Consider the following 26,024-nt stretch of genomic DNA (forward strand, 5'->3'; position numbering starts at 1 on the left):
AGGCAGCAGTAGTACGGCGTGCTCTGGTAGATATCAGCGGCCACACCGCCACCATCAACTGCAGTTAACGTGCAGCTTCCGCGCTCAGGCGAAAAGACAAGTGGGGAACAGCAGAGAGGCAGAAACAGCAGAGAGGCGCTTGGAGCGGACATTTCCCTCTTTCTAACCGGTGAGCACTACCACCTGGATATTTGTGTGTAATTGCCGTGTGTTGTGTGTGTGTCGATACGGCTGACAGTGTGTCGTTGACCGTGTTTATTGCCGTCGCATAGACCCCAGTAACGTTACTTGTGGTGATGCTGCTGTGGTGTCGTTACCTGATGTTCCCCCTTCACTATCTCCCTGTTTATTATCCATGAAACATTGTCAGTATTTTACCACACATGTAAATGTGTCTGAGAGTCAGTGTTGAAGATTACGTCAAGCTAGCCTAAAACATTTTTAAATTATAGGCTAACTTATGCGTTTGCCCGTCTGTGACTGCCCTAACCTAAATAATAATAACAACTTAGCTGCAGCTAGCAACAGTGTTAGCGTCAAACATTTTTCTGACAGTTGGCATTATATTTTGTGAGCTTCCGGTTGGTAATATTTACAACCCTCCTATGTTTCTGTCACTGTCAGTTCAAACATAGACGCTAAAGGTCTGGCAACACGAGACCACCGGATAAATATTAAAGTTACGACATCACTATTTTTAGAGGTATTTTCACTTGTTATGTAACCCTATTGCTATTATATTAATATCTCCAGGCTGTGTGTCAATACATCTCAAAAATGTTCAGTCGGCTCAGCTGTAAGACTTTCTGGAAGTTTCTGTTGATGTGTTAAGTTTCTATTGATCCGATCAGGCCGCTGTGTTTCCCTTGGTTACCGCAAAGTTTGTGACGTATGATCGGCCTGTTGATGGTGCCAGCTGAATGAAGGTGCAGAGATGATAAGAAAACACCTTTTTCTACTAGAGTTTGTTTTTCATGAACTGTTGTCATTGGTTACAGAGGCATGGAGGAGAGAGAGAGTACTTAAAGGCATTGCTACTTTTGTATTAATCCTGATATTTTATCAAGTTTTTTAATGTTGAAAAAAGTTAGTTAGTTGCAATGAAACTGTGACTGTAAAGTCAGCTACTTTTTTACTTGATAAACGCCCCGTTAATTGGTTACAACATGTCTAAGTTTACATTTCAGTTTGGCAGTATTTCCTGTTCAACTCTTGTTAAGCACCAGAGGAAATATGGAGTTCATTTAGTGACTTGACATTTGAAGCAAACCAGTTTGGCCACTTTTGTAAAAATAAATTACCCAGCTTTGACTAGTGATACTTATGTCTGCATGCAGTCTGGCTGGATTATTTACATTAGACCATCATTATAAGCAAGATGGTCTAATGAGCCAAACACTTGGAAGTATTAGACCAGTGGTTCTAAACCTTTTCTGGCCCGTGACCCCATTTTAACATTACAAAATTTCTGGCGACCCCGTCAATCAAGCTGCGCCAGTTCAGATGTTTTTATATGCTGCATTTTATTTGAACTCTATTTAAATTCGAGAAAGTGAAAGTATAGAATACAGTTGTTTAGGATTATGTGTGGTGTTTTTATTCATATTTTTAGTTTAGTTTTTTTTTTTTAAATCAATTACTGGACATTTCAGGCGACCCCACATGGGGTCCCGACCCCAAGGTTGAAAAACACTGTTTTGACACATTTGTTGTTCAGTTGGAACTTTCAACCACAGTTTGTACAACTTTATGAATTAAGATTGGGTTTCAAAATGTAAAAGTACTTTTGGAGTTACAAGCTCTACTGTGGACTTATCAGAGCAATGACATTAAAAGTTAATGACAGAGTAATTGCTTTATTCACTGTGATTGGTCTTTAAACCAATCTGTCACGTATTAACTACAGTGCAGAACCAGCAGCCTGTTTCCATGTGTTGGCTGATGAATGCCAGTAAATTTTGTACTTTTATATGCGGCTAATGTTCTTATAGATAGATAATGAATATTCCATATGCCATGTCAGGTCTTCTGGCTATGATGCACCAAAGTCATCAAATCTCTTTATTATAGCCTGAACATACGGAGATGGTTCAGTTCTAACAAAGATTTTGTGAAACGTTTCCCTGTCCAAGAGGAAAAATGGCCATTGCTCTTTACAGTAAATGAGATCTTTTCGGGTTGATGGCCTCTAACATGTTTTCACTAGTAGAAAGTGAAGAGGAAACTCAAACGAGCTGCCACTCATGTGTTCACTCTGTAGTGTTTAAAGCAGAAACACTTCATTTGTTGCTGTGAGTCATTTCAGGTAAGGTGCCTGCTTATTATTGTGTAGTGTTTAGCTGTCATTTGTGTTTCTGCTTTGTCAGCTGTGATTTGTGTTGGTGGTGGTTTGTAGCTGCTCAGAGCATGTTTTGTCCAGAGCTCTTGTCTTGTTAATGTCAAATGTGTGGTTGTGTTTGAATGTTCTTTGACACTGACAGACCTACTGCAGCCACATTTTTTGATTGCAGTCACAGTGCGGGGCAACTGTGTACTCGCTGTTCTGGTTGTAACAGGATGAGCCTGGGTTTGCAGGTAATTATTCTAAAAATATGAGTCTGTGGGGAAAAACTGGGCCTAAAACGAAAAGAGATCTCACTTGGACAATCACCATTCGTTTTTCAGGAGCACCTCATTGTCAAAGACAGGAACAGAAACAGAAAAACTGAAGTGTTATCTGGGATTTTAATCAACAGATAAAACCTAGAGCTGCTCTCTTGGTAATTAATTTGAAAGTTGTGTGCATATGGGAATTATCAAGGCTTTTTACAAGACACAAGTATCTTTATGAGCCCAAGATATGAGCGTAACATTGGTTTCGGTTAGTATGCAACTTCAACAAGCAGTCAGTGTTCGGGAAATTCCAGTCACACTGTAGACCTCCAGCCTGGATCTGTGTCCGATTACACCGAGTTACAGTGGAACCAAGTCTGTCCAGATTTCAAATCTTATCGTATATTTGACTATTTTCTCTTTAAATACAAGAACTCTTAATCTACATTATGAACACTTAACCTGTATCATATCTCTCCTTTAATTGGATAATTATTTTATAGTGACCAGACCTGTAAAGAAAATATCAGCATGCTGATGTTTATCCAATACTGATTAATCCCAAATTATCTGTTGCAATACAAGTGTGTGTTCATTTTTAATTTCTAGTGATATATGCAATTGAGCCGATCCTAGTTTACTGGAACCCCTTTGTTAATTATTGCTGAAATCTTTATTGTTACACTGTAAAATATACAGCCTCAGTACTCTTATCTGTGTGATTTGTCTTTGTGTTACGATCGATCTTTTGATCTAATGGGATTTGAATGTGAGTGAAAACGTGTTATAACTTGTTTTTTGAACTTGAAGTCAGGACAAGTAATAATGCACTATGATGGCATTTACCCAAATGATATTTGATAATTCATACACTGACTCCGATTTTACCAAATTAATCACTGTATGTAAAATGTGTATAGAGAAGACATAAAACATTTCAAATGACAGTCCAAATAAATTAATAGAGCTCACAGAAAATAGCCTATTATCTTCACAAGAATTTGACTTTTACACTAATTAATCTACTGTTACACAATATTGCCCCTTCAAGAGAAATCTCATTTGGCACAGCACGGCCGCACAGCTGTAGACACATGGAACAGATGTTGTAATCTCCCACTGCTCAACTTGTCTGGAAGTGTTCGCTCCAAAATCCTGTGAAGATCCAAGACAGTTCTTTGTGAAATATCTCAGCAATGAGAATCAGACCTTTGCTGTCGACTTCTGTCATGTAGTTTGCACCTCTAAACGCTGTCCCCTGGCCTGAACCCTTGTGATTGCTGTTTCCCTCTGTGGCAGCCTTCTTTTGTAAATCACTTATAGAGGAACTATGCAGGATTTGTGTCTTAACTACATTTGTACCTTAATTAAACAGCTTTTAATTGTGATGGTTTAATAAATGGCTTAACTTTTTACGAGGGAGAATGGTGTGCTCTCTGCCTTCTATGTGCGTGTCACTTATTACGTCGCAACCTTGCAAGATCGGGGGCTGTCGCCTCGGTGTTCCAGCTCTCGTCGCCCCCGTAACCCGTAATCTCTTGACAGATTAAACTACACAAATATACATGTTGTTGTAAGGGAACATTTTGGTTTTAGTTTGTTTAATCATTTTAGAAACAGAGTAATGATTGTTTAATCCATAAGGGTCAGCCACTACTCTTGAGTTGTAGCTGATGTCGACAGTCACTTTGGACTGACTTTTTAGACAGTGGTATATTTATGAACTTGTTTACCTGTAACTATCTTGTATTTAAGGCTCAGTCATTCTGATAGTGGGTGTTAGTTTTCGGCCAAATGTTAAGACAGTCTTTATTTTGATGATCATAGATTATTATTTACTGGTTGTTCCCTTTGGTTGGACGAAGGGCTGTTTAAATTCTCAAAACCTCGGTAGGCCTCTGTTGTTTCTTATTCCAGTGCTTATTCCAAGTTTTTTGCCTCCACAGTCGTAACGTCGTATATAACATTATCCAGCGCTCCATGGATTGCTTTCTCGCCGTCTACATTGTAAACAAATGCACATGGCCAGGAGGAGGGTTAGCAAAACAGCTGCAAAGCTAACGGACTTACATAGTTCCTCTTTAATAATCCCTCCATAGCCATCAATTTTGGAGTTGAATCCTGTAGCTACTGGGAAATCCCTAATTTCAAACTTGGAGATGTTTTCTTGAGGTATCCTTGCAGTTAGTCATGCTCAGTACATCTGTCAGAGGGTTAAGTGTTGGGGTTGAGATCCTTGTCAAATATCCAAACCACCTCAGCTCTGCTCCTGTAAAACACAGCAGAGACAGCTCATCACAGAGGTCTTCACCTCATCACTTACTGGAGAATAAGGCCATCTGTCCTGTGGAGAGGTTTCATTTTTGCAGCTTATTATGCGCAGTCCCATTCATAGGGGTGTGAGTTTGTGTCCACATGTCAGGGTCAGGGTCAGACTCAAGATCAACCAGTAAATTACGAGAACTGCTGTGTGAATCAGCTCTGTCCTCAACACCACTGATACTGCTCTTATACCGCTCTTAACTGGCTTTTGGTTTCATTTTCTCGCTTCCTGAAAATACCTATACTTGGACAGCAGCTATCTTTTATTGTTATTTTGATTACATATCCAAAGGGAGTGGTGACATTCAGATTACTTATACGTCAAACTTGAAAGGTTAATTGAAATTTCAATCATTTTAGGCAAAGAAAGATAAAAACATTCAGCTCTTTAGTCACAACGAACCAAGACAGTAATAAAAACAATAATTAGTACAAATCTCCTCTTAAAAATAGACTTGGGAAAACCAATAAATGTCCAGGAGTTTATGGGAACAGACATTCCCACAGTCAGTTTACTAAAAAATGTATGAAGTCATTTAGTTAAAGAGCGGTCAGGGGTTGCTGCACAGAAAAAATCCATTGAACGTTTATTTTGCTGTCTAGGTCTTTGTTAACTTTACTTAACAATACCCTGACTTGACCTCTACCTGTTCTTATTGAGGGAAATAAAAAATATAGCAACTTTTTGTGAGCGGACAACAAGTTTAGTCGTCATCTTCTTTTCACTGTGGCACTGTGTGATTGACTGACCCACATTCGGTTTCTCACTCTGTGGCATGGTTCACGCTGAGCTGAGCAGGAGTCCATCAGATCTGGGTTAGCTGTGCCGCGTAATGCCACCTCAAGGCATAAATCTGCACATACATGCATGGGTACACACACACACACACACACACACTGCACAGAACCAAGAGTAACCACATGTCTGGTGGGCACCAGTGTCCATTAGATTTCAGCCGCTGCAGGGAGCTGGTGACGGGTGAGTGGATGAGCAATGGCTGAAGTGAGGGGGATAAAGACGATACATTTAATATGATGAGTCAGGATATTGGGCTGGTTTATATAAAAACCCTCAGGAAAATGGGTCAAATCTTTATTTATTTAAAGTGTGGTTTATATTGGGATATATAAGAGGAGGGAGTTCTAAAAGTCAGGTTAAAACAAGACTTCACATCAGTAAAATGGGGACTTGAACACAGAAAGTGGGAGTGGATAAAGAAGGATCTGTGCCATGTCCCAACCAGGAGTCATTCACTGGCACTGCCAAACACCCCCAACCCCCACATGCCCATAACCCATACAAACACAATCTAACTGCAAAGGCCACAGGTTATAAATAGCAAACAAACAGGACACAGTGGACGCCCAGTGTAAGTAGTCCTCACTGGTTTGTTTATCATTTTTCATATGATAGCTATAGATATCTCTTGATAATTAATGCTTCGTTCTGTGTTGGATTGGCATTTTCTTCATTGTTTTATTTGGCCTTGTGCAGTATGATGAATGATTTTTGTCCAACTAAGACAAATACGCAAAGAGATGTTTGGTTATTTAAGGTCAATGTGTTGAAGGAAATCCAGAAGCAACTTAAGTGTGCCAACTTTAGCTATGATTTATCAGATTTGGTCTAAACAGAGAATCTGTGTGGGTTTGTCTGCAAAAGCTTGATCATCGTAGAGGTTCACACTTCATAAGTCTCACAGTGTAACATTACAAAGTAGGTCATATGACCTCCACAAAATCCAGTTTACAGTTATAAAATAAGCAGATTTACAACTCAAAATGTCTTACTTATTTTTAAAACAGTGGTTCCCTAGTTCAAATAGATAGACAAAAAGCTGGTTTCTCACTTGTAGCTGGTAACGGTGCAATTTGTTGGTTCAAATGTCAACACTCTCTGGCATACTGTATCTGATGAGGAGTTGTTTGGTTTTGCCTGGTTGAAAATGCTGCCTCTGGCAGACTTTTCCAGCTGACTGGTTTTCAAACAAGAGATATATAAAAAGATATTAAATATAAACAGGATATTGTGACATTGTAAATCTCTAAATCCAATAATGCTTTTAGTTGTTTGGTTGGCTTTTGTATCTGCCACTACATCAACACTCGGTATGTTAGCAGCCGTTTTTATTATCCCATAAGGCACTTAGGTGTAGCATGCGGGGGAGGTTTGAGCAGAGTACTTTGATTATTGGTTGGTGAAGGTTATTCTCTGGGTTTTGTTGTAGTGGAGGTATCTGGGGCTATTACCAGACTACTTGAATATCTTCTGACATTCTCATCAGACTTGTTCTGTCTTGTTTTCTAGAGTCAGGGCTTCATAACTTCAGCATTAGATCATTTAACAGAATTTTTCATGGTCTTCAAAGCTATATTGAAAATTCAAAAGCATAACATGATTCACATTTTCTCTCTTTCCGCCTCAGGGTGAGGGATGATCACCCACTTATTATGTAATTTTGCTTGGCTTGTATTAGCTTAGCTGTCCTCCCCCCCGCATCTCTATTTCAGTTCAGTTGATTACATTGTTGGGTATTGCCACCCCGTTTATGCCATTGCCCTCTCCTTCCCCTTTACAGATTTAGCCCTTTGGCGTGGAGGAAAGATATCGTCTCTGTCGCGCATCGTTACGCTCAGTCGAAGTTTGTTGGTCTTTATCTCTCCTGACAAACATGTCTTAACAGAACTTAACTCTCTTTCCACAGGAGCAAACTTAGAGGACCCTCACACACAAGACGGCACCGACAAACACACACAGACAGAGCCATGGTGGAATACTACCAGATATTAGGAGTCCAGAAAAATGCAACGCAAGAGGACATCAAAAAGGCGTAAGTGCCCCTGAGCGTTTTCTGCCCTATTTTCCCCTGGTGTTGTTGTTGAACGTTGGTGTAATAGGTTAATTATATCCACCTCTGGCTGTACCAACTGACACAAGGAGAGAGAGACAGAGAGAACAGAGAGACTGCAATGCAGAAAGTTTCCACTCCTCTTCCTGTAACCTTGCTGCTGTCGAATACCTTCCCCCTGCACTCAACCACCACTCACAGTTTAGCCACCGAAGAGCCCAGTTCTAGTTAATTACATTTCCTCACAGGTTTCTCATTAACACTTTTTTGGACAAGAGAGCAGCTTCTGAAACGTCGATTTAAATGTTAAGGAGAGCAACATTTGATTGAAATTGGGCTCCTGAGAGCATTAAAAGTTATTTGGGGTAATGCAGAACATCACTGTAAAGTAAAAGCAAGTGAGAGAAGGTGAAAACCATTGATTATTACTTGTTGTTGATTCAATCAACCAATGTCAGGTTATTCAATTTTCCAATGATCCAGGATAGGGAGAAGAAAGGCAGCACATAGAATCTACTATCTCGGTGCCCTCAGTTGCTTTGCTGCCAAAGTCAAATGTTATCTATACTATCACCAATCAATAAGTCTTATCTCTGACCTGTCACCCCAGCACTCTCTTCCCGATCTCTGTCTCTGATTTATCAGCTATGTTAGCAGTGTAGCCCTAAGGTCAGTAATGTCTGTTTGTGTGTCAGTTGCTTTGGTCCAAAAAGAAATATGTTCGCAAGTACTCAATGGACATTGGCAATGAAATACGTGGAAAGATTCATGTTCTCCTCAAAATGAATTGTAGCCACTTTGGTGATACTTTAACTTCTTATCTAATGCCGTCATCAGTTCAAAAATTTAATTTGTGCAATACTTAGATTTATGACTAAATAAATATCCACAAAACCAATTACATTCCCATTAGCCTCACATGTACTAAAAATGTCCTTTGTCATGGGTTGTGTAAAGAAATAATGATTGCCATGTTTTTTTTTTCAAATATATTATATTTTTTAAAGGGACGACAAAGAGTATGTATTTGGTTATAAAAAAGTCTCATATTAATTATGAATGAATCTACGTTACCCAAACTTGTTAATGGGTCCATTTTCGATAAGTATATCGTTTTGTCTTTATCGTTATTTTGTTAATAGTGGTCGGCTCGCCCAGCATTTCCTACTTTCGGTTTTGCGGACGCTGCCCGGCGGGTCATGGGAATAATGCCGCCGAATCACAGTTTATGGTCGGAACTACAATGGTATCTGATCATCTTTGAACCTCATTCTTCATTCTTGATTTGAAAACATTATTTTCGCCCTTTGTCCGTCTTGCGCCGGTCCAAGAATGTTACCGTGCGCACGGAGTCTCATGTGAAATGTAGTGTGAAAACACTTTGCTTTCCAAAACTCCTCGTTGTCCCTTTAAAACCCAAATATCTTCATTACAGCTTTTCTCCATTGGTTTGGCTCATTTCTTGAAACAGAAATTACATTCTCAAAACTCTAAGATCATTTGGCAAAACAGTCTAGTTCAGCACAACCCCATAGCTTACTTGCAAAAGCTCATATCTCTCCCAAAACAGTTCACTCATGTTTCAAAACTAAATTCCTTTCTCATATAAATAGTCAGTGCCCCCAAAATGCATCGTCCCTTTGGCATTGTGTGAGCACTGCAAGTCAAAATGTTTAGATGTTTTGTCACTATGGCAGAGGACCATTGAAATATCCCTCATGTCCACCTACCTCTCAGTTTTAGCCCAGTCCTTCATTGACAATGGTTACTGTACTGGGTTTTTTTTTGTCTAGCTAACAGAATACAATTGTGTATAAAACTGAAAAAAAGAGGATTTTACAGTGAGAGTACTGTAGCACTCATACTGCCAAGGAAATTGTAACCATTTTTTATTCACACACATAAAGTAACTTCCATACATCAGAGTGAAAAGAAAATGTATACCACAATATACTGTAATATAACCATATAAACAAAAGACAAGGAAAATTACATGTGGCCTAAATCAAATCTTCTGTTTTGAAAAGGTCATTTCTGTTTCAAGAAATGAGCCAAACCAATGGAGAAAAATTGTAATACACAGTTGCCCATAAATCTCTCATGAAATGATTGTGACAATTTGGTTTATGCTTGATAGATAAAGTTTATCTCAAAACTCTATTGATCAATATCTTCCAAACATATCACTGTGAAAATTAAACCACAATTAACCTTTATAATAAAAAGAGGAATGTGTCTGAAAATTATTCCAACTTTATGGGCAACCGTGTATTAGGCTCCAAAGTCTTGTTAGCATTCTGTTGTTAGCATGTCGCTTCAAATTTTGCCTGCTTTCACTCTTGAACACACGCTTCAGACTACAAAGACCACAAAAACATATATGTTGGCTGGTTGAGCATTGGCCCGGCTTTAGACAGCCAGATAATGTCACAGATTACAACAAAGACAGCGACTACAAAGACTATTCACCGTAAATCCAAAACAGGGGCAATCCCTGGATTGTGAAGCCTTTTTTTTTTTTGCTGGCGGACTCTGTCCCTAGTCTCATCCACAGAATCTGTGTGTCTGCTGCCGGTGCTGCTGCTGGGCTTAGAAACAAACAGCTGATGCAGCGTAAGCCGCTGTGCAAGGCCTACACTGCACGTCAATAGGGTTCAGGCTGTCTCTGTTATTTCTGCTTGGGTGGGGAGAAGAACAGTGTGTATGTCTGTGTATACAACAGTGGCTGTGTGCAGTCATACATACAAACATACATACACTTTGTTTTAAGACCTAACCGTTTGTCCTTTGTCTGTGTAGTATACATTTTGTGCTTGTCCCTATTTTTATGTCAACTTGTATTTATACTGACTTTATGCTCCAGTTACAGAAAATTGGCATTGAAGTGGCATCCAGACAAGAACCCAGACAACAAGGATGAAGCAGAGAAAAAGTTCAAAGAGCTGTCAGAGGCATATGAAGTTCTCTCAGATGGTAAGATTCACTGCAGAGCTTAGAGAAGAGAGGGATTATGGTATATAGTTATGTTGAGCACTGTGTATATTAACATGACACCTTCTCTTATGTGCTCTATTTTAAATAAGGTGCACCGTATATATGGGGGCTAATGTTTGTCTGTTGTCATCTCTGCTGTCAAGGAGACATGAACTGCACTTCCATTAACTACATATAGGGACAGAGGTTTTAAGAAATTAACTTCACCACCTGATTTTCTTGATGGGTTTGTTTGATAAAAGGTCACTAGTTCCTAGAGCCAAAAATCACAACGTCAGATTGTTTGTTTGACCCAAACATCAGGCTGAAGTCCAATGAAAAGCTGCTAATTGTCACGTTTAAAAGATGAAAGGAGCAAAATTTTGTTCATTACTTGGAAAACATTTAATTATTTTTTAATTCAATTTAACTTAGATCTAATGAATGACCATGACCTCATATTTCTGTTTCACAGCTTCAAACTGGTAGAGAAATTACTGCACACTTTCTTCTCACTTGAAACTTTTTTTATTTAGCCAACGTTTCGGTCGTAGACCTTTTTCAAGGTGTCACGAAAAAAAAAAAAGGTTTCACAGCTCAAAAGTGAAAGCAGAGTGTCTGGCAAGTTTCAACGCACAGCAGTAGCCTCTTGCATTTTATTACACAGTTATGTGCCTAGACGATGTGGTCACAAGATCCGGGTAATCAAGACTCCACAGTGTCAGGATTGTTTATGCATGAATGTGCATCTGTATTTGGTTAATGTACAAACTTGGTGTCTAGTGGTTTCACTTTTACTTTCTGTTTGTCACCTGATGTCCTTGACCCTTATCGGATTAGTCTGTAAATGTGTTTGGGTGCTGATTGTTTAATGCCTTTTTTATGCTGAACATCAGCATTATCTAGTTTGAAATTTGCACAGCACACAGTAAAGCTGATCAATGGAATAAATTATATAGATTATGTAATCATGTATCTGTTGGATGTAAAGTAGAAATAATTATGTGCTGGGTTTCGGGTTAGAAACAAGTCCTCTAGTAACACACTGCAGTCTCTTTATGCTATTTACTGCTACTTACAGTACCTCAATTAAATAAGAATTAAAATGTACTGTTAGGTTGATGTATTTGCAGGTTGACCCTATCCAAGGTTTATAACACAACAGGGGAGGAACAGTTTAGTTTTATGTGTCTGTCAATCTTATCTGAAGTTGTACTCTTTCCACCACAGAAAGCAAGAGGAATATTTACGACCGATATGGAAAAGAAGGCCTTTCAGGAGGAGGAGGGGGAGGAGGAGGAGGAGGAGGTAAGGAGATGACTTTCAAAATAAGATCTTTGCCAGTGGCTGATAATATTTCAGTGATAAGGAGATGGCAAAATATGACAAGAATTAAAAATAAGCTGTGATTATGAACCTCTGTAGATGTGCTGTTTTTAGTGGCAGGTTCCTACATTATTCTGAATGTATTTATCTAAATTGTCCATAAACAGTCTGGTATTGCATTATCACTTTTTATGACCTGTAACGATAGCAGTGTGTGTGTGTGTGTGTGTAATCTTGCCTTTAATCCATAGTTTATTGTTGCTTCATGATTTACAGGAGGCCATTACGATCACTTTGGCGGCGGCGGCTTCACATTCCGTAATCCTGAGGACGTTTTCAGGGAATTCTTTGGCGGCAGAGATCCTTTTGGAGATTTTTTTGGTAAGTCCAATTCTTTTCCGGTGAGACACTGATGGGATTTCCCCGTTTTTCTAAGCAGAGAGAGGGACTGAATAGTGTCAGAGGAGTGGGGCACATGCGATGGCTATTATTAACTTGATAATTTTATCTGGTCAGAAATATACATGGATGTCCTGGGAATACTCCTGGGAGACCGAGAGAAGGAGTACATCCTGTAGACCTTTATCTATGTTATAATAATACGCTGGTATGTCAACTTTCTAATTAGTTTGTCTGTTAGCTAGAAGCTAGCAGCTCCTGCTGTGTAGAAATGTGGAAGATGGAGCATTAGTACCCAGAACACCTTCTGCAAAGCCTGGTGCTAATCCCCCTGCAGTGCTGTAATGTGCATCTCCAGTATACTAAGCACTGTTCACCTCAGGGGGTCAACTGCCACTAAATGTCACTAGTTGGAAGACACTGAGCATCTCCACTGGTTGTCGACCTCAGCATCATTATGTATCCCTCATACACCAACCAGGGTTTACACTTAATTTATTCCCTCTTGTTAAAAATGCTTTTCTTATTTTTATAATCCCTACAATCAATTCAAAAGCGGCTGGATAATTATAGAGTGTTGGTTTTTCAGTCTGTGAAAGATGCTCTGTTCGATGTGTCAGAGCGTTATATAAAAAGACAAAGTATAACAGAATAAAGGACAATAAAAATAGCCCTGTGTAGCTCAGGTAGTTGTAGTTCAGTTGCATGTATAACTGTTTTATCCATATTTTTCTCACAACAAAATGTGTGCTTTTTTCTGAATAGACTGAACGTACGTTGTCACTGCTGTGTCTCTCTGTCCTTTTCTCAGAGGTACAACACTGAAGTAGCTTTTTAGGTTGTAATAGAAGCTCTGATGCCGAATGTACAACTATATCAAACTATTGCTTTCTCATTTGTGGTAATGGTATTGTTGCCTTGTAATGCCAAACAGCTGATTGTCTCAGAACGTGTCGGTGGCTGTAGTAAGTATAATGTAGTAACGGAGGTTTTAGCGCCTGTCCTCAGTCGTCTGGGTTCAGCAGAAGGCTGATTGGAAGGCATGTGCAGTTCACCCCGTGGAGCTCTAAATATGGAGTTCAGACGCAGGCAGAGGATGAATTTGAGCGTCTACATCACTCAACTGGAATGCTTTCAAAAATAGCTTCCGTATTAAAACAAAAGCAGATGTAATAATGCCAAGTGTGTGTGTGTGTGTGTGAGAGCACATGTAAAACATGATACGTTTCAAGCTCTCAAGCGTGGCCGGGCTACGTAGTCTGGTTGGAAAAACTGCTACCAATAGTATGAGGTGTTGTTACAAATGAGATCCTGTTGTTGAGAACTCAGCCATCGTCTTTTTGGTCGGACTGCTCTTATAATCTGCTTTTATGACACTGACACGTATAAGTGTATTATTTACATTGAGAAGATGAAGTGTGGGAACACAGCTGTTCCTGTTTACACTTTTCAGTAAACATGGACCGTTTAAAAAAAGCCAGACCATAAAGCTGTCCGCACTGTCGCACAGAAGAGTAAAGTTCAAGTTCTATTTTGACTGGGGGCAAGCTTTATCATGTTTTGATTGGTGGGCAACAGGACCGTGTCCACCCCCACACCCCCCCATAAGTTCATTTCATTTCTATATTAAGTGTGTTTCTTCAAACAACCATTTTGGTTTCCTTGACTTTCCTTAAGATGGCAGCTACACAGAGAGAGAGAGAGCAAGTGAGAGAGAGTTTAGATATGTTGTTACAATCCCATCCAGCCTCCGGTTCTGACTGTCCAGCAGCAGCTGGTCCTGTGGATCAGTCACTCACCCACCTAGAGCATCCAACAGACTGGGGAGGGGGGTGGAGGGGTGGGTGTGCTGTTGAGACAAATACAGAATCACACGATGACGAGGGCCTGGGTGCCTGCCAACAACAGCGCACGCTCGGTCTGAAGTGAACATGTGAAGAAGTGGACAGGAAGCAGATACCAGCAGAATCCTTTTACACTCTTTTAGAGATGTAGTAGATGTAGAGCAGAGATGTGTCACATCACAGTGTCTCCCTGGGCTCAGCTTTTTGCACTTTATGTTGTGTCATGTACTTTATAAAACAACCCATACACACTGTCATTTTAATGAATCCTGTGCTATTACGCCCTGTGCAGCGCTTTACAGGCGTGGCACATTCTTCACTGATTTGATCTCTTTATGGTTGACGGGTCTTTTAAAGTTTAGAGTGCTTTGCTTTTTCTTTTCTTTTTTTGTTCCAAGGATGTCTTCACTTTTCATCAGTGCTGTATCTTTTGCGTAAATTGATCATGTCCACTGGAATGAAAAGCAGAATTCAATTGTTTAAACAGCGTTTCTCAAAGCTCTTTCTTCCTGTGTCTGCTGTTCTCCTGACAGCTTTGTAAGCGCTCAGCTGTCTCCTCTAATGTGTTCTTCTAGGTAAATGGACACTAATGCAGTTACGACAGTGGGCAGGGGATACTTTTATTTTAAGCTTTCTGTCAGATGGAACAAGCAAAGCTTTCTTGTCGGTGCCTGGGTATGTTCAAGGTTGAAGGAAGAGTCTTCTTTCAGCAAACAGTGCCAGTGATCCAGCCTTATCCTGCTGGGGTGACCCAGATTGGCAGCGCACAATTAGTAGCATGTCCACAGGGCTTTTATGAGAATTAGTGGTTGGGCACTTTGACGGTTTAGGGTTAAGGATGTTCCAGAAATTACAAACGGGTGCTCCGACATCCACCACAGCTTTTCTTTTTTTATCAGGTACTGAGATCTTCTGGAATCAGCACTCCGCCTTAAAGCTGCTATAATAAGTATTATTTTAAACAATGGAGGAAATGAGCGCTTCAAGTGAAAGTGGTCTCTTCTGCTGACACAGATAATTTTCACCCAGTTCTGCAGTTCCCACTGTCCAAGGCTCTTTCAGCTCATTGTTTTGGTTTTCTGACCTTCAAGTTCACTGTTTGGGTTCACTCCCGGCGCTCTCACAGCAGGCAGCTTTTCAAATCTATCCACTGCACACGACATGCTCCGCACCAAACAGCAGGCAGAGTTAGCGTCTGGCTGGTGGAGGTAGTGGAGCATGTAGCAGCTACAGTGACAGGTATTCCCCCGAGGGACTTGGCGGAAGCTGAAAACAGCAAAAAAAAAATCTTAGACCTAATTCATCAGGTGCTCAGACACATTATGCTGATGTTGCTTTGCATTTGCTGGATGTGTAAATAGCCAACTGTGTTTTTGCTGCTGTCAAGTGGACAAAAATAATAATCAAACACAGGTTTAAAGTATTTTTTAGGAAAAATTCTAATCTTTTTTGGATAACCAGGAATTTCTGAAATCACTAAATCACGCCGTCTGCTTCCCTTTACAGCTGACGACCCTTTTGATGATTTCTTCGGAAACAGTCGCAGTCGCCAGAGGGGGGCCGGCCGGAGCAGGATGGGCGGCCCGCTCTTTGGTTTCGGAAGCTTCCCAGCGTTTGGGCCTGGTCTCTCAGGGTTTGAATCAGGTGCGTCGAAATCTCGACAAATATCTTTAAAATGAGCACATGCTGGATTCATTAAGACATTTTGATGCTGAACAAGTTTTTTGTTGATCTTAGGTTTTAGCTCATTTGGAGACATGGGCGTAGGAGGCATCACGTCTTTCTCTTCTTCGTCTTTTGGCGGCGGTGGAGGGGGAATGGGTAATTTCAGATCGGTGTCGACCTCTACCAAGTTCATCAACGGCAGAAAAATTACTACAAAACGGTACCTGGATTTATCACTGGCTTTCCCCTTTCTATCAGCTCCACTCCTGCTCTCTAAACGCTTTTTGGGGTTTTTGTTTCTTTTTGTTCTAGGATCGTGGAGAACGGCCAGGAGCGAGTCGAAGTGGAGGAGGATGGTCAGTTAAAATCTCTAACAGTTAATGGTAAGGAGCAGCTCCTAAGACTGGATAACAAGTAATTATCTCGGCACAAGATTTGATCAACACAAAGTTTTCACACCTGGAAAAAAAAAAAAAAACTGGCCCACGTGACAATGTTTGTTAGCGATGGTTGGTCTCTCCTCTCTCTGTCCTCCTGCTTCTCATTCCCAAAGGACAATTTTCTCATTTTAGCTTAGCTGAAAGGGAGGAGAGAGAGATGTTCACAGTATTTGTATATTTGTATTTATTCCATTATTCTGGGGGGACCATCTTGCTGGGTTTTGTGATTTGTTTACTACAATAATTGAATTGTACTTCTCCTTCTGATACATGCACAAAGCTGGGTATGTGCTATATATAGATATATATATATTTTTTTTCCTTTTGAGGTGGATGTTGTCTTTCTTGTTGTAGCAGGAGAACATGATGCTGTTCCTTTGGACTTCCGCATGTCATTTTTGCTCTCTTCATTTGACCTGTTTAACAAGTGAATGATAAAAAAGCTTAACCACTGAGCCCTAATGTTTTTAACTCAAACTTCACCTCGCTAACCTGTTAGCTATTACCATGTTCATGCGTGTGTAATATGAATGACGTAGATTATTAATAATTTAATTATAAGAATGTGCATTTTTCTTACTTTTACATTTGTATGTGTATTTGAGAATACCACAGTTTGTTTGTTTTTGCATGATTGCTGATTCCAGGGGGGCTGCTTCGTAGTTTCACTGTAACTGTATCAGCAAACCATGAAGCACACCAACACCGTTATCGGACAGACAGACAGGGGACTTTTAATTCTTTGTACGAAGAAAAAGAAAACCAAAATAAAGAGTTCAGATTTTGGTCAATAAAGTTGAGTTTGACGTTGCTGCTGCAGTCGCCTGATGTCTGTGTGGTGTTCTGCTTCTTCTTATCGTCTCACTCTTTCTGGAAGTATCCGGTGTGTGCTTGTGCCTGAACACATTTAAAAAAAAAAAAAAAAAGCTTCACAAAAACGCAAGAAAAGAAACCACAGTGGCTGCTTCTTTTGTACACTCACCCATCAAACAACTCACCGTGTGCATTATTTTAACCCACTAATGCCTCAGTTTCATTGTAGGTGACTCACGGACAATGTACTGGCTATGTGCTGTGTGTTCCCACACTAAAAATAATTACATTCATCATTTATCTAAGGATATAATCACTCTTTTCAACAATCTTCTTCGAACCCTCAGGTCTTTTTTTTCCCCTCCTCTGTGCGGTAGGTATGCCTTTACCTTTATGGACCAGGTGAGAATGAAACAGCCGTTTGTAGGATTAATTTTCTCTCCCCCCTGTTTCTAAATTTTTCTCTCAGCCCCACCCAAATGGACAATTTTATGGGCTTGTGTAGGTGCTGATAATGCTCCTCTTCAGTAAACGCCCTGAACAGAACATGAGCTCCGTCAGAGACACTGAGGCAAATGACTCAGAGTTATATACTGGAGTTCAAACTGGAGTCTCTTGAATAAGTTGGGGAAAAATCCAAAGCTGCACAAATATGTCTGGCTTTGAGAGGATTATTAAAACTGTTTGTCGAACACTTTGTCTCAAACATGCGATAGGCTGTGATTCAAAGTTAAATTGAGTGGTACGAGTGATTGCTGTTGTCTCAAAGGTCACTGTGCACAGCGAAAAGTGTGTATCTATGTGTGTGTTTCTTCAGGAATGTGCTCGGGGCTAGTTTATTTACACAAGACCCACTGCATATTTTTGTGAGAGACAAGTAAGGAGTGGGAAACTGAAGAGAGAGAGAGAAAAGGGCAGGGTGAGGCCTTCAGCTGAAATGTTAAAGCTTAACATTTAATACCTCGTGTGTAAAAGCAGAATTACGGCTTCTGCGTGCACGTGTCGACGCTGTCAATCAGGCATGAAGGCCATGTCTCCGAGTATTAGTATTTGTTTTGTCCTTCAATTTCTATTTCACCATCGCTGATTGAATTGGTGGTTACTTGCACAGTCCTGTTGCTAGGTGACACTGCAGCCTTGTGCCACTCTCTATTTCTTACACATCCTGTACACTCAACCCCCGCCCTGTGTCTCTGTACATGGAAGTGTGTGTTTATGCCTAAATGTGCTCAGCACTTTAAGGATAGATATTTCAGATGTTGCATCAAACAGTGTTGAAAATTAAGATGCACTGTCTCATCACAAACGATATGATCCTCATTTTAAAATCTACATTATTGTGTTAAATGCTCCATGTTTTTAGTCTATATCTTAATATCTAACTATATCTAAAGCATGACCCCTAAGATCAAATGAAACATCTGAGAAAACAAAACAGTGTTGCAGGAGCAGGAATTTTAATTCATGGTGCAATGGCTCCCTCTCCTGGATAAGCACATCATTTTGTACCACAACGTTTTTTCAAGAGAGGTGGCTTTGAATAATAATATCAGTGGGATTTGTGACTCATAATATTCTTTGCTCACTTTTTTGTTTTTATGTTGGCAAACGGACACCACTAAATCAGTGCCAGAGTAGCTGGTACTGTAGGCGTCGCTGTGTGCATCCAAGGATGTGCAGGGAACTGTTACCATGTTATTTTGATTCCTATGAAAAAATAAAAATGTGATGATTCTCAGGCGAGTTCTGCAGGTATAAGCAGAGCAATTTTTAGGATTTATAATTGGGAGTTGGGACTAAAATAATAATAATAAAATACTACAAGTTGAAAGTCTATCTAAGAAGTCACCCTATACACAGAGGGACATGTTTTCTTTCTGTCACGTCTCTTGTTCATGCTCGTCAATAAAAAATGCTGATGCCCTTTAAATGTAATTGATGGAGGATATTTACCAGAGTTATAGTGTATTAACAGAAAGAAAATTTTACTTATTTGTTTTCAAATTCACTGTTTATCCATGAAGCTTCAGTGGAAGCGTCTGAAAAGACTCTGACTTTGGGAGTTATCCACTCACACTGATGCATCGTCTTGGTCGGAGTAAATATGGCAACAAAAGTCTGTAAATGGGGGCACATGAATCTTTTATTTATTCATTTTTATTTGTACCAAGACCGACTTGAACCTCTATGTATCTGGCCTCTCCTGGCTTTGCTGCTGAAACTATACTAGCTAAACTATAGTGCACTTACCAGCTGTTTTCAGAACACAAACACACCCCCCTCTGACTTCAACTCTCACCTCACAGTTGGAAAACCTGCAGGAGAGGGGGAAGTTGCTTTAACAGCTTTGAACAGATGAAGCTGTCTCTTCCTGTCAACCCTCATAAATCACACCTGTAAGTGAGAAGTCAAAACGAAGTGACATTCTGGCTTCAGATCCACTCAGAGTAAAAACAATTTGATGGTTTTTCTAAATTCTTACCTGGTCAGTGATATTAAAGTCCATGCTCCACACAAGGCCTAACCCCTGGGTTGCGAACAACTGCTTCATAAAACACCAGCCTACAAAATAACATAAATTAAGTTGTTGGGGAAAATAATAAATAAAAAAAGAATATGATTATTTTTCCCTGAAACAAAAAAGCATTGCTGCCTCTTACCTTCATGTGGCCACTAGATGTCACTGTTTGTATAAACGACAGTGTCCAGCAGTCACAAAACCAGAAGCATCACTAGAATAAATGAAGCAACATGTGATGGATGAAATGTATGGCGGATTTAACTGAGACAACTAAAATTTAACTGTAAAGAATCCGATCAATGTTCATATTTAAGCATCAACACTGTTTTTTAAGTTATGTAACAAAATTGGCCCATTTTGTTCTTCTGTGGCCTCACAAGAATATTATGAGACACAAAGGCATGCAGCCTCCTCCTCTGTATCCATCCCTTCCAACATGACACGTAATAATCTGACTTCCTGTTTCTGAGTTTTGCCATTTATCATTTATAGCTTCCTGTAGCTTGGCAGGAAGCATCATCCAGTTTTTAATCCCCCCCCCCCCCCTCCCTCCCTCCTCCACCTCATTTTAGCATGAAACCTCGGCTCGGCCCGGAGCCACTGGACACTTTATGAACGATGGCAAGGATAAGCTGCCAGTTTCTTTGGCAATGTCTGAACAAGGACACAGAGTGTATCTCTCTGTGCTCAGCAGTAGAGTCACATCAGCACCACATCAGACGCCTTGAACCAGGGGAGGGTGCACTGTTGAAAATAATCTGCTGCATGGTTGTAGTTGTCATGTAGGGTTAGCCTCCTCCTGAACGGTGATTTATTTTAGGCTTCCTCGATCGTCTGCTAAACACCTAGTCTGCTGCAGTGAGGAGGCTGCCTCTTTTTTTTTTCTCCATCAGAGATATTTTGTGTCTGTGTGTGTTTATGGTGTTAACCCGGGTGTTTGTGGCTGTGCACACGTTCTTGCGTTCCAGTCTAGACGGTGTGCATCAAGCCGCCTTCACAGACACACACAGCATTGTTTAGCCTGCAGACAAATGACAGATCAAGACAATAGGTGCAAATGAACGCATCCAGCAACTCAACTGTGTTCACTCTGCTTTTCAAATTAAGTCCTTGATCCAGAAAATAAAAAGGCCGCCTTTATGAGCATTAAAAGATCTCATTATCATCACTGCTCTTTGATATTGTTTTTGTTGAAATTAATTAACTGATGATGGATTATGCAACTTGATAGGATTCTTCTTATCACCCAGGTAACCGCTCCCACAAGAGACGCAAACTGTTGGTCCCCTGGAGTTGAGGAACAAAGTATACAACCTTGAAGTCACATCCATGTTGAGCTTAATCCAGCCGTCTAACTTCACCTGATAGGATCACCAGACACATGCACCTTGGGATTAGTTGTTATCCTCCACCCCCTCCCCAAAAGCTGGATTGAAAACGAGTAGCTGCAGCCATGAGAGTAAAGCCACCAATTGTCCTGTTTCTGTTGGTCCGCAGGGACCTGGTCTCTCTCTCTCTCCGCAGGGTCACCTCTCTGGGTTTTAAAGCTGTGTTCAATTCGAAAAGCTAATTTGAAATAAAGAAATTCAAGTCCCCGGCGAAAATAACATAAATCACCTGAAAGTTGCGTATCTTCGACCAGACAACTAACCCTGCTCTGTGAAAATTACTCAGCCAATTTTGACCTCAACACACTCGAAAAGCGTTCCTGACAAAGAAATTGGACTTGGGTCAAAATGGATGACCTGCAGTAATAAGATGCCTATTCAAAGAGAATTGAAATCCAGTGATGTCTCTGTCTTGGTTAAAGCCTGAGCACATGCAGCCGTCCTTTATTTCCTGAGAGAACCAAAGAGACATCTAAAATGTACACATAAAGTAAAACATATCACAGCTAGTGTTTCAGCGTAGCCACGGTTTACATTAATGATTAAAATAACAATGCCTATGTGTTTAGATGGCAATTGCAACTGTGCACCAATGTGTCAAACAAAGCAGTCCTGTCTGTAATGACTTCTGATGTGTTTAAGGCCAAGCTATTACACACGGTACAGGGCATTTTGAAATGCTGGTGCAGATCCTCCTCTAAATGGGACCAGGTTCAGCACGGCGAGCATCTGGCCTCCTTTCTTCTCCTCTCCACTGCCTTAATTACACAACACAATGGCGATGAGATCTGCCTGTAATCTCGCAGCATAATAAGTCCCCCCCCCCCATACCCTGCCTGCCACTAATTCAATATAAATGTAAATTACCTAGAGAAAAGAATAACCAAATCTCATTTTATTTACATGACTAATCACAATAAAGTCAGGCAGATGAAATATGAATGAAATATATGGTTGGTGTTTGATAGGAAGGAGGGGTCTGTAGTGCCTTAGGGAGTCTTTGAACTTCTTGTTTTATTTCATGTTGTTGTTTCATGTTGGTTACATCAATATACCTTTTTGCACTTGTGCTCAACTTGCTATAATAGATGTGTGTATCTCCCCCCACCCCCCTGTCTGATTGTATTCACACTGCCAAGGGCATCGCAAGGTAATGTTTCCCTTTCAGTGTAGGTTTTCTGTGCCACACATCTCATGTCAGAGGGCTGAAATTTTGAGAAGCTACATAGGAAAAAAAAAGAAAGATTTAATGTTGGTTCTAACACCTCAGGCAATCCATCCAGACAGCAGGAAGACAGGGTTTAATAGTGATTCATTTCCACTCTGCTCTGCTCTGCTCACACCCACAGACATCGCAGCCGAAGACCCCATAGAGGAAGACTTTCGTCGCCGCAGACAGAATGCACTTCCTGGCCTCGGCCTGCACCAGCGCTACCTGAGAAACTCCGCCCAGAACCCCTCAGAGGAAGAGGAGGAGCACGGCTTACAGAGCCTGGGACTGACGAGAGGTCCGCCCAATCACCACTGTGCAGCACTGATTAATTACCAGCACACACAGCTCTCCTTTTAAAGAGCAGGGTCTTAATAAGCGCAGCTAATTGTCTGCTTTTGTGCCTGATGGCTGCACAAAGGCCGATGACGAAGAGTGGCGTGTCTGATTGGCAGATGTAAACACAGAGGACAGAGGTGTTCATTAGGCGGCTCTGTTCTACATCGCGGTAACGACCAGAGGTCAAAGGTCACCCTCTGTTTTCCTTCACGGGGTCAGGAAGTCGCGCACAAAAGCTGTGCCAATATATGCAACACACAGTCGCTCGATGTTTTATAAAAGCAGCTTCGTTAGCGAGGAAGGCAACCTTTAACTTCACTGTGCATGGTTCCTGCTGGGATGCAAACAAAGGCCCTAATTCTCTCTCTGAGATAATGACATAAACTGCTCAAATATGGGTCCTCGGAGAGCGTGTGTTTTAAGTACTGCTGCCGGCTGAAACTAAGCTTTGTGAATGTGAAGAAAATAGCTCCATTTTGTAACAAGGAGCTCCTTCTATAGGGGTTACAAACTGTAACTCAAACCTTTATTAATAGTTAATGAATCACTTACTAAAGCTTTATAGATTTCTTAAATCATTTATAACAAGTTTGTGGTTGCCAAGTTGATGGTGTTGATGTGTTGCATCACACTTTGTAGCGCTTTTATAAGAACTCTTACAAAGGTTTGACCTCTGACCCTTTGGGAAAAGGCTGCAGGTAATCTGGATCACAATTAACTAGGCTAATGAATTAACAATTTATTACTATGGATGTACTGTATAGAACATTTGTCAGAATAATTCAGAATCAGCAGGGCTGTTTGAACATAATGAAGAAATATTTGATGTGAGTAATTGCATTCTGGTTTTAAGGCGGATTACAAATCATCAAGAGGGAGAGAGAGAAAGTTGGTTCACCTTGAAAAATATTTTTAAAGTAGAGTTTTAATTAAGTCTTTTGTTTTAATTTCTCAGAGATAAGAGACAGAACACTGATGTCAAACTTGGAAAGTTTTGTGGTGTTATTTGAGTGCAAATTTGTGCAATCACATACAACAGACGAGACAAAACAAAATAATACGTCTGGAAAAATTTTGGCCTAGTTATAAAAACGGATTTTAAAGTGTCAGTATGAGATAGTTCATTACACTAGTAACTGTCTTTGGTGAAACTGACAGCAATGAGCTCACACCAGGTTGATAACTGAAAACTGATTGTGTGCCCAATAACACAAGGCATGATAACGCACTTAGTTTGAAACTGAGACCAACAGGCTTAATATTTGTACAACTGACTCAGTAAGCTTTTCTAGTGGTTTATTAGATATTGGTAGTCATAGATACATAACTGAACCGTTGACCTGATCCACTTTAATAGGAAAAGTTAATTATCTTAGCAAAGACACGTGCTATCTTGCTACACTTGCTAACTTGCTAGGACCGAGAAATCAGAAAATTCATACCACAATGTGTATGTCAATATGGATTTAGTGCCAGCAGCTGGTTAGCTTAGTTTGTCATAGCTAGGTAGCAAAATCTAGTCCTAAACATGACAATTTGTTTTGTTCAGTCTCAATGCTGTTTTCTACTTGTTACTGTAGTTTTGTTATCTTTGGGGTAAACAGAGTGAACTGCACAGTACCAGTCATCGTGCTAAGCTAAGTTAATTGGTTAGTGGCTGTAATTTCACATTTATGGTAGGCCACAAACTTTTAAGCAGTGTCATCTAGGCCTAACTGCCAGCCAGAAAACAAGCGTATTAGCCAGAGATATTTGTTTATGTCCCATAAAACATTTAAAGTGGTTTAATAACATTGATAAATCCATTAATTACAGCTTATAACTCTATATGATTTTAATTTCTAATAACAATGTTTTTTTCTGTGTTTTATAAGGACACATGGACACAAAGAGGAAGAAACACTGGCTAAAGGAGGCAGAGTCCAAAAAGAAAAGAGCTCCTCGACTCTTCCCACGATTTGGTGGGCTCGGTGCCTTTTTTTAAACACTCAGCCGAACACTTGGACATGCACACACACACACCTACATATTTGCTGGCAGAAATGCCATCAATCATACATGGCATTAGTTCATCTTTGCTATGTAGCCTATCAGAGGCCCAGCATCCCCCACTGTGCTGTGCTCTCAGCTCCCAGCTGCAGTACAGAGTCTAACTCCTGCATGCGTTCATAGCCTACAGAGACCTCACTTCAGTGTTTTGTGTTGTCCAAGGTACATTTTTAGTTGTTAAGCTTTTGCTATTGCTGTATTTATTGTGGGTGGGCCCTATGGATGTTCAGTGAGCATTCAGTACCCTAATTAATCTCCAATGATTGGACTTCTCCACGTTTTACAGCATGTTTTGAGAGAGTGTTACTGTGTGTGAATGGGTTCAAATGGGAGGAGAATTTCAGGAGCAGTCACAGTGTTTGTGATAAGCATGAAAATTACTGCACTAATACTGTACAGCATGAGAGTAGAAGTGAAGGTCAAGCTATTCAGTGAATCCTTTCTCATAGAGACAATAGAGACAAGGAGGGAGAGGGCTATCTAGGGAGTTCAAGAATAAAACACTGAGGAGAGACTTTCATTACAGGAAGAGATTAACATGTTCTGCTCACTCCTGCATCATATAGGAAAAATGAATATCAACAATCTGGCAACAATGTCCACTCTTTACAGCTACTCCCACAGAGTGAAAAATAGCTTTTAACTCCTCTCGCTGTCATTATTTTCTTTGTGTAAGAGTCTTTGTACAGAATGGATTCAGTAACATTTTAACTTTCCATAAGTGTTTCATAAAAGATTAGCTGAGTTAAATGACAGCGTTCCTCATTTGATTTGTCCTTGACAGGTTGTACTCATAATAATTGTAAGAGGAAATGTGGAAATGTCTGAGAAATGTTCATTTTTTATGGACTCCTACCAATAAATCCTTAAAGAAACAACATGTTCTCATGGAAGTACTTGTACTATACTGTATTATATCGTATTGTATCACATCGTAACGAATCATATCGAATCGTATCATATTGTACTGTATCGTCCCCACACTTAAGACTAGTCTAGCAACCGTAACCCAAAAGAGATAACCAAACATATGTAAATTGAGCTGCAAACCAATAAGCCAATAGCAGGGGAAACTGTAATAATAATTCTGGATTTGTCACTACGAGTGTTTCATAATTTAACGAAGTCATTTGTATTGTTACTGTTATAAAAAAAAATATATTGATCAGACTAGCTTTTATCAAATTGCTCCCTAACCACAGCATCTATATTTTAAACAAAGGTAAACAACACACAGAGCCCATTCTTAATCAACATAAGTCTGTCTTTGTTACATTGCCAAATCACCTGAGTT

General features: G+C 40.2%; 1 protein-coding gene across 2 annotated transcripts; it reads left to right on the forward strand.

The window, feature by feature from the left end:
- Nucleotides 1-25,234, forward strand: dnajb6b (DnaJ heat shock protein family (Hsp40) member B6b). Of its 2 annotated transcripts, none has more exons than XM_083995053.1 (10): nt 1-169; nt 7,620-7,745; nt 10,627-10,736; nt 11,967-12,044; nt 12,339-12,443; nt 15,812-15,949; nt 16,043-16,190; nt 16,283-16,353; nt 22,482-22,640; nt 24,556-25,234. In XM_083995053.1, the coding sequence occupies exons 2-10, from the start codon at nt 7,681-7,683 to the stop codon at nt 24,663-24,665; spliced, it is 984 nt and encodes a 327-aa protein (XP_083851179.1). In that variant the 5' UTR covers nt 1-169; nt 7,620-7,680; the 3' UTR covers nt 24,666-25,234. The 2 variants fall into 2 exon arrangements, with proteins under 2 accessions (XP_083851179.1, XP_083851180.1); XM_083995054.1 differs by having other exon boundaries at nt 12,342-12,443.
- The last annotated feature ends 790 nt before the right edge of the window (nt 25,235-26,024 follow it).

Source organism: Trachurus trachurus (assembly GCF_905171665.1).
Source record: "Trachurus trachurus genome assembly, chromosome: 20".
NCBI lineage: Eukaryota > Metazoa > Chordata > Actinopteri > Carangiformes > Carangidae > Trachurus > Trachurus trachurus.